The sequence below is a fragment of the Syngnathus leptorhynchus genome, chromosome 10 (assembly GCF_054491065.1).
Source record: "Syngnathus leptorhynchus isolate UIUO chromosome 10, UIUO_Slep, whole genome shotgun sequence".
NCBI classification, from domain to species: domain Eukaryota; kingdom Metazoa; phylum Chordata; class Actinopteri; order Syngnathiformes; family Syngnathidae; genus Syngnathus; species Syngnathus leptorhynchus.
Window position 1 is genome coordinate 261,517 of NC_141204.1, and position 9,020 is coordinate 270,536.

The 9,020-nt window shown below is 48.8% G+C and overlaps 1 protein-coding gene across 7 annotated transcripts in view; it reads left to right on the plus strand.

Annotated features, from left to right (window-relative positions):
- Positions 1-8,479, plus strand: part of macroh2a2 (macroH2A.2 histone) — a 16,424-nt gene extending 7,945 nt beyond the window's left edge. Inside the window, exons 2-11 of one of the 7 annotated variants that reach the window (XM_085922355.1) lie at positions 989-1,053; positions 4,959-5,390; positions 6,148-6,331; positions 6,531-6,637; positions 6,767-6,970; positions 7,040-7,144; positions 7,225-7,324; positions 7,409-7,498; positions 7,580-7,754; positions 7,896-8,479. In XM_085922355.1, the coding sequence (XP_085778481.1) occupies positions 6,160-6,331; positions 6,531-6,637; positions 6,767-6,970; positions 7,040-7,144; positions 7,225-7,324; positions 7,409-7,498; positions 7,580-7,754; positions 7,896-8,061 (1,119 nt within the window). In that variant the 5' untranslated portion in view covers positions 989-1,053; positions 4,959-5,390; positions 6,148-6,159 and the 3' untranslated portion in view covers positions 8,062-8,479. Of the gene's footprint in view, positions 1-988; positions 1,054-3,900; positions 3,918-4,407; positions 4,855-4,958; positions 5,391-5,476; positions 6,332-6,530; positions 6,638-6,766; positions 6,971-7,039; positions 7,145-7,224; positions 7,325-7,408; positions 7,499-7,579; positions 7,755-7,895 lie in introns of those variants that run through there. The other 6 variants (XM_085922358.1, XM_085922354.1, XM_085922356.1 and 3 more) reach the window with 6 other exon arrangements.
- The last annotated feature ends 541 nt before the right edge of the window (positions 8,480-9,020 follow it).

Here is a 9,020-nt window from a genome sequence, read left to right on the forward strand (position 1 = left end):
GCCGAGCCGAGCCCAGCCCAGCCGAGCCGAGCCCAGCCCAGCCCAGCCCAGCCCAGCCGAGCCGAGCCGAGCCGAGCCCAGCGCCCTTTCCGAGCAGCACGGTAGCACGCAGCATTTCAAAGCTCCTGTGTCTGCTCGACTCATTGGAGCGAGCCAGATGGAGACAAATTTGGCGGGAGTTCAAAGTGTCAAGCTGTATTCCTCTACCCAAATTCTTAGCTCATTTTTTTCTCGACTTGTTCAAAAGCTTTTTTGGTATGACTTTTGTTTGCGTTGTATCTGTCGTAAGCAACGTGAAGCAAGTATTTCTTTTTTTTCTTTCATCATCACATTTAAATGTGGCTGGGTGAAAGGTCAGATACCCTATCATTTACATTTCCTGATCATTATAAGATCCCTGAGTCAGGATGTGATTCTGTTGCTCTCTATATTTACCAAGTACGTATTGTCCAGCTCGTCCAGCAGATATGGACTTGAAAGGGATGCCCGACTAAGAGGCTGGCATACTCACAGGGCCTTTGAAAGCAAACACCGCTTTGGGATGGCGGCGGGCTTCGGGGCAACTGTCCATCATCCTGACACTCCTAGAAGGAAACAAACACTTGTAACGATGAGAAAACTACAACTCACTCCCAGTGGATGGACGAGTCAGTCGCATTTGGTTATCTGGGATAGCTTCCCGGTAGCCCTTAAGAAGTAGAAAGAGGATATGCGTAGTCGAATGCTGACTGTAAATTTACACAGAGGCAAAACTCCACTGGGCTCTCGACTCCAGGTTATTTCGAGATCCTTTTGAAAATCAAAACGCACTATAAATACGGAACACATAAACAATTCAGAATCACAATCAGAAGTCGACAAATGCACAAAAGTCACTCGGTGAGATGCCGAGGATGTACGAATATCGCTCACTCTTTGTCGAGGATAAAGAATATTGGCCCGTCTCCACTTTTCTTGAGCCACTTGTTTGGTGCTTTGCAATACACAGAGCCCAGGAAGGAAGGAAACTCCATGCCATCGCTCTGGAAGATGGAGTCACTCACTGAACAGGAAGTAGGTATTACTTTGTCATAAACGTCTTGTGAGCGACTTCGGTCAGGTTATACGTGGCCGTCCATCCACCCGTCCACCCGTCCGTCCGTCCATCCATCCATCCATCCATCCATCCATCCATCCATCCATCCATCCATCCATCCATCCATCCATCCATCCATCCATCCATCCATCCATCCATCCATGCATCCATCCATCCATCCATCCGTCTCTCTCTCTCTCTCTCTCTCTATTCTGGTCTTTCAACATATTGTTTCGCGTTCATTTGTCGATTTCGGTGTCTTTACATTGTCTGTCGGTCTGTCTTCCTCCTCGCTTGATGGAACACGGCAAACCTCCAAAGCTGGGAAAGGAGTGGAGTCGACAGACTTTGGAAATAACCCTGGCAGAGCAGTGACAAGGAGCTGGCGCTGTTGTGACCACTCGGGCCATCTTGTGTCTGGTGTCATTAAAAAGGCCGCTTCTTAGTTCAACAATATGGAAGTGGATGGATGGATGGATGGATGATACACGTATGCAGAAGACTAGAAAGAAGAAAGCACAGCGAATACGCAACTCGATTGGCAGAGCGAAAGCGGCGGCGCCGTCCCCTGGCACGCAGGAGTCGGCTTACATTCACGAGATGACTGACATACGGTGATGGCCGCTCGTCTGCATTCCGCTTCCATGTTTTATTTCGAGAGCATGAATAACAGCTCTCATCACAGAGTGAGTGGTCTCACTTGTCACAGCGCTCGCTCGCTTTCAATACAAAGGTTGAGCTATTTGGTGCTTTGCTCAATGCTCGTGGCAGAAGGCAAGCTTTTGCTATGTTGCCATGGCGATGCAAGGTGCGCTGACACCAACGAGCGCTTGTGCCGTTGCTACGACGGAGCCGCTACCTAGACTGCCCGCCGCCGCCGCCGCCGCCGCGGAACTGAAGGAGCTTTGTAACTGGAACAAAAGATGAGCTGGACAATATGGTTGTTTTTCTCATCATCCGGAATGACAGAAACGACAGAAGCCATATACTTTTACAAATATGAATTGTCCCCAAAAAAAAAGAGATGTCATTTATTCTACTTCAATTGAAAAGAAATACACACAAAGTCCTGCCTGAAATTCGTGATTGAAATTTGTCTACAAAACAAATGTTGTCGACGCTCGCTTTGAAGGGAACAGGAAACGGTGTCAATCGACCGTACGGCTTTGTCAAAGGGTGCCAAGTACAAATGCCAGCGCTAAGAATATCCAGCGAGAGAGAGTTTAAGAGGTGGCAGCGTCCGTGTGCTTTCTCTTGAGGCCTATTTTGTCAAGTCCCCAACTCTCAGCAGATGTTATCGCATTCAGAAAGTACAAGAAAAACGCCTGTCTTTGATTGAAATTGGAGAATGATATCACGGAGCTAGCTTCTGTTGACTTTTCTGTTTTTTTCTTCTTCATTTGGCACACTGAGTAAATCAACACCCGCTGCTGCTAGTTGTGACATTTACAAGTTGAGCAATTTCAACAGGAGTAAGCCAAAGCATCTGTTGAGATGATCAAAAGTCCCCCGAGCAATGCGGTACACCTAAAATGCTTGAGCAAAGTCAGAAAGTGCAGAAGCAGTACCGTTCTTACCATTTGTTCCCCAGTCTATCGATCTTTTTTTTTGTTCAAGGCACAGATCTGGGAAAGGCTCCAGAGCCCCAGCTCAACTGAGAAGTGAGCTTCATCTGTCCGTAATTGCGGCTGGATGTTGGGAAGATGAAAAGCGGAAGACTCACTCTCATGGGGTCTCCCGTGATGTCAATGAATCAGAGAAGGGCTTGAACTGGAAAGGTTTGGGGATAATTGTATCTTTCAAAGATAGTAATTACAGGCGGCGGTGGCGGCCTCCGGAGGATTCAACTTTCCCTGAAGGGATGCTAATCTGCTTTCTGAGCACTGCAATTGAAGAATAAAAGCTCAAGTGCGGAGGTCAGCTTTGAAGGACAAACGCGCTTCTTTCTATCTGGCCAGGAAATAACAAGCGGCGGAATGGACGTCACCAATGTTCGCTCTAATCTGGGATAAGTGCTCATTGTTGTACAAAGTATCCAGATCCTCCCTCCCATCCTCAGCGAGCGAGGATGAACTCCATCACCTTCTGCCTGCTCGACAAAGACCCTGAAATAAACCAGCGTGACCTCCAAACCTGTCATTGCCTCCATCCATAAAGAGCAAAGAGGAAAGGCCGGGTTTCCCTCCCTTGACTGCACAAGGACAAATTGAACCTGGCTGACCAGGTCCTTTTCCCAGGATGAAACAAACAATGTTGCGGATAAGATGAACAGATGAATTCAAATGAGGCCAGATTTCAAGCCAGAAATGACAGTTCAGGGTTCATTCTAAACTCCACCGGCAAGGCATCATTTATTAGGTGGTTACAGACCCTGACCCTAACCCGACAACTTCAGTTTCAGCTATCGTCCAAATTGAGGACGACATATGTGAGTTCCTCCCACCTCTGCCCTTTTGCCAAAGTCCTTGCTCATGCGGCGATGCTTGCTTCTTTCATCCATCTATAATAAGCGCGCTCATTTGGTCAGGCCGGCTATGGCTTTTGAAAGTGAAGATTGGGGAAAGCGAGCAGGTGTTTTGTCCATTGCGAGCCAGCGCTGACTATGGCTGTCTATGCCCGTTTAGCCAGGAAGGCCTGCCTGCCTGTAAAAAGCCATCTGCTTGACTACTCACTTCAAGCAGCCTCCCCAACAACAACAACACCAGCAGCAGCAGCAGCAGCAGCAGCAGCAGCAGCAGCAGCAGCAGCAGCAGCAGCAGCAGCAGCAGCAGACTGCGATCACACTCTGGAAAGCCGATCCAGCCTTCTTTCAAGATACAAATGGACCGAGTCACAACTAACAGTAGGCCTAGCGGTTTCTGCTTAGAAAGAAAAGAAATAACAATGCGCACATTTTGGGATGGGAAATAGGGATGAATGCGAATAAGCCAATTTCTTTTTCTTCATACCTGAAATGTAAAACAATTGAGGCCCTCGGCAACCTTTCCAGTTGCACAAATGATTGGGCCGCAGCAGCTGACGCGTAAACTGATCACTTCAGACAGCTCTGCACTGACCTCTACTGGTCAAGTGCGATACAGCACCAGTGCACCCGGTGTCCAGCAGTTATTACCAAACGTGCTGGGTGGGGGGGAAATGGCACTTTGCTCATTGTCTCGTTCATTCCAATCACGAAGAGAAAAGAACGCCACGTTAGAAAATGGGATGATTCATGAAAGAATGACATTTAACAAGATGTGACTATGAATGTTTCCTGTTCAAATGAAAGAATTGCTGTTGGCAATAAAGGTGACGGCTATCGTCATCCAGTCGTGTCCTTCTATTGGCGTGGCGTGGCGTGGCGTGGCGTCCTGGTCCAAACTTAGCATGGACAATGTGTCATGGACTAATTACTCTCAGCAGCAAGTGAATGATCAGATCCCGATTTCAGCCCAAGGCCGTGACCAATTGAAAGCTAATGTTCTCTCGAGTTTGTCACTGCAGTTTTTAAAACGATCTCTGCAGCCCAGTAGTACTGCGTGGTCCGCAAAAAGGGGGGGGGAGAGGTTGTGCCCCGTTACGCCTAGCGACGCCCCTGAGTTAGTGATTGGAAAATGTCAAATCAAATCTTCTTATCCAAAGTTGGCAAAAGACGAAACCTAATTCATTGGAAATGTGGCCCTTCTATTTCTATTGTGACATGATCAGACAAACCACGTCAGCTCAATGTCAATATTTTACGGTGATGTTGTGCGATCGTTGGACTTCAGCGAACTCCAAATCAACTGGTGGATCACGACGTACGCTATAAACACTTCTTCAAGTCTTGTTACAGGGGGGCGTTTTCTCCTTTTCTTTTGTCCCCCCCACCATCGGGTATTGAATGTTCCCCCTTTCTTTCCAGCATCAGTAGCAGCACAGAGGGTTAGGGTTCTACTCAGCCACCCAGCAGCCGGCCAGCCAGCAGCCAGCAGCCAGCCAGCCAGCAGCCAGCCAGCCAGCAGCCAGCAGCCAGCAGCCGGCCAGCCAGCAGCCAGCAGCCGGCCAGTTAGCCAGCCAGTTAGCCAGCCAGCCAGCCAGCCAGCCAGCCTCCCTCCCTCCCTCCGTCCCTCCCTCCCTCCGTCCATACACCCTGCGCTTGTCCTTGCTGTGTTTTTAACAGGGGCTTGTAGGGGAAAGCAGCAAAATCACATCAGGACAGCCAGCTCTGCTCCGGCGCCGAGTGGATTCATCTGGCGTGTGCGCTTCAGGAGCAACGAGGACGGGCGGGCGGACGGACGGACGCACGCGTTAGTGCGTGCGTGCGTGCGCGCGTGCGTGCGTGACAGAAAAACAGGTAGGAAACTTGGAGCGTTGCTCTACATTTACGCATCGGCGCCGGTCTGATGTGCTTGTCATGAGCATCGGAGCTGTGCGTGACAAAATAAGACGCGGGTGGGAAGGAAGGAAGGAGGCAAGGAAGGAAGGAAGCAAGCAAGCAAGCAAGGAAGGGCCTTGCTTGTTCAAGTGAAGGAAAACGTCTGAAAATAACAGTAACGAGATTGTTGCAGATGTCTGTAGGGCACTGCGCGAGGTGTTTCTACCGCTGCGGATGGCTTTCGTCCAAATGTGCAATGGCAGCGTCTGCGCGGCTGGCTACGTTCTTGACTTGTGCTCCGCTCCGCTCCCCCCCACCGTCACGACACGACACGACACGACTCAATGGCGTCCACGTGCGTTGCAACGTTCCAAAATGTTGCACTAACGACGGCCAATGACCTTTCATACATTCCAAACGTCATCAAATGGTTCCCAGAAATACATTCAAGGAAGCGCCCAATATTATTGGCTCCGATTCGCGGCGCGCGCGGCGGATGGACCTGACAGCTACACAACAAAAGTCTTGGGACAGCCACCATCAAAAAGGTTGCTTGTCACACTTGCTACTTCTGACAGCTACACAACAAAAGTCTTGGGACAGCCACCATCAAAAAGGTTTGCTCCGTGCAAAGGGACAAATGCAGTACGCCGTTGATGTGATTGATCAAAAAGCTCCTCTCTGATGCCAATTCAAAGTATGTAGGAGCATTTGCATCCTTGTGATTTCCCCTTAGCACATTTGGAGGATGTCAGCCAGAGGGGGCAAAAAGAAGGTGACCAAGCTGTCCCGCTCAGCCCGGGCGGGGGTCATCTTCCCCGTCGGACGAATGATGAGGTATCTGCGCACTGGCACGCGCAAATATCGCATTGGCATGGGCGCGCCAGTCTACATGGCGGCGGTCATCGAATATTTGGCAGGTAAGATGTCAAGAAAGAAAGAAAGAAAGAAAGAAAGAAAGAAAGAAAGAAAGAAAGAAGGAAAGAAGGAAAGAAAGAAAGAAAGAAAGAAAGAAAGAAAGAAAGAAAGAAAGAAAGAAAGAAAGAAAGAAAGAAAGAAAGAAAGAAAAACCTCGCGTACCTGACGTCTGGTGAATTTCCACCGTCTTCTCCGTTGTAGCGGAGATTTTGGAGTTGGCCGGAAACGCTGCGAGGGACAACAAAAAAGGCAGAATCACGCCAAGACATATTAAGTTGGCCGTGGCCAACGACGAGGAGCTTAACCAGGTAGCGACGAGCGTCCGTTGCTCTAGTTAGTGAGCGCCTTTAGAAAAGGCATCATTTTCCAATCTTGATTGAGTGGGTGGGATGCTTCCAAATGAGAAAAGACAGTACCTTTCCATCCATATTTCCCAGCTTCTTCGTGGCGTGACCATATCAAACGGAGGAGTTCTGCCTCGCATTCACCCGGAGCTACTTTCCAAGAAGCGAGGAAGCCGGGTCAAAGCCGACAGCCAGGCACCTGTCCCCCCCGAGAAGCGGGAATCGCCCCGCGCCAAAAGCACCAAAGCCAGCAAAGCCTCGAAAAAGGTTCAAGGCAAACGAGGGCGAAAACCAAAGGTCGGTCACCAAAACAGGCGCGCCCCAACACTGCTAAGGTGAACGTATACCTGGTACTCTTCTCCATAGAGCACAGACAACGAAAAAGAATCCGTACCCAACTCCACGGTGGAAGATGGCCTAGGAGACGGCTTTACCATCCTCTCGGCCAAGAGCCTGTTCCTCGGTCAAAAGGTAAGACTGTCCGATCGATAAATGTCCGGCCGCATTTCCTCTTCACGGTGGCTTTTACTCCCGATGACGGGGAACGCCAGCTGTCTCTCACGGTGACTGAAATGGGCAAAATCGGAACCATCAAGGTGGACGCTATCATTAACCCTACAAATGCAGAGATGGACCTCAAAGACGGTGTAGGTGAGAAAGCAGCGCATTGGAGACCTCCTCCTACCAAATAGTACTCAACTGCTGCTGCTGCTGCTGCTGCTGCGTTGTTTGCAGGCAATGCTTTGGAGAAGGCAGGAGGTCAAGAATTCCTGGAGGGAGTCAAGGAGATACGGAAAGCACAGGGACCTTTGGAGGTGGCCTCAGGTACCCATTTGTCCACTGTTGGATCTTTGTGCCGGCCTCTCTCTATTTGCTGATGAATTGCCCACCCCTCCCACCGTGCAGTGGCAGTGAGCCAGGCCAGCGGAATGGCGGCCCGCGTCGTCATTCACTGCAACGTTCCTCAGTGGGGCTCAGACAAGTGTGAGGAGCATCTGGAAAAGACAGTGGAGAACTGCCTCTCGGCCGCAGAGGAGAAGAAATTCAAGTCTTTGGCTTTCCCGTCACTCCCTGCTGGACGGTGAGGACACGCCCACTTTTAGCCCCACTTGACTGAGCTCAGGGGGTGGGGTCGTTGGCAAAAAAGAAACTTTGCCTTTTAGCGTTTCCAAATGACCCAACTGAGAGTCTGTCAAAATTGTCAACCTCCCCTCCCCTCCAGGAATGCATTCCCAAAGCCAACAGCTGCCCAGCTCATCCTCAAGGCCATCTCCAAGCACTTTGTGTCCTCCACCAACTCCTCTTTGAAAAATATATACTTTGTGGTGTTTGACAGCGAGAGCATCGGCATATACCTTCAGGAAATGGCCAAGTTGGACTCCAAGTGAGAGAACTCGTGCTGTCGGTGAAAAGTACTCCTTTTATTTTTCTTTGCTTCCTTTAAGATCATCATTCAAATGTAAATATCAAACCACCAAATGAAGAGAGGACATTGGATTTGTAAAGGGGATCCAAACGATTCAAAGCTACCTTTTCCACAACTGTCAATATTTTCCTTTGCCTTTAGTCAATCAAATCACCATTTGCACTGCATTTCTTGGATTTACATTGGTTCGATGATCGTAAAAAAGGGGAAATTGAAAAAAGTAACCATTGGAGAGAGGATGCTTTTTTTTTTTCCTTTTCTGCCATTGGAGCAGGAAGTGTCATTGAAAAGGAAAGCTGTATGTTGCTGTCCCTTTGAGACTTGAATTATGTTGCCAGGTCTTTTTACGTTCAAATAGAAGTTATTTCTTGGCTTCGGTAGTTTCTGATACCGGGCGCTTCTCATTTTGCTTTGAAATCAAATGTTTTACTTCTGGGTGAGCATTTCTCATCTGAAACCAAGGCTGGATTGCAGCCTTAATAATGGCTGAATCTTTTAGGTGGAATGGTGACATTTCTCCAAACCTCTTTCATTTGATGGTATTTGCGCTATTTGGGGCTTTAGCGAGGAGGGCGTTTTGGAGCTAGACGGGATCAAGCGGCGGTGACAGAAATGCAGGTGTAGCGACGGCTGCGGCTATGGAAACCGGCGCTCCCCAAACCTTTCTTGCAATTTGACAATGACCACATTGAAGAAACGACATCTTGGCACTTTTCGAGCTCCTCGGTAGAGGAGGCTCGTGGGAGAAGATGACCAACGACGACAACTTATTTACATGAGCTTTACTACATAAGTACATCACCTTTCATATAGTATGTACAAATTCAATTGATTTGATTCCTCTTTCAGAAAAACATCAGCTCCAGATCCACAAGAAAATAAACATACAACATTGAATCAAAAATAAATCTCTTAAGGTGG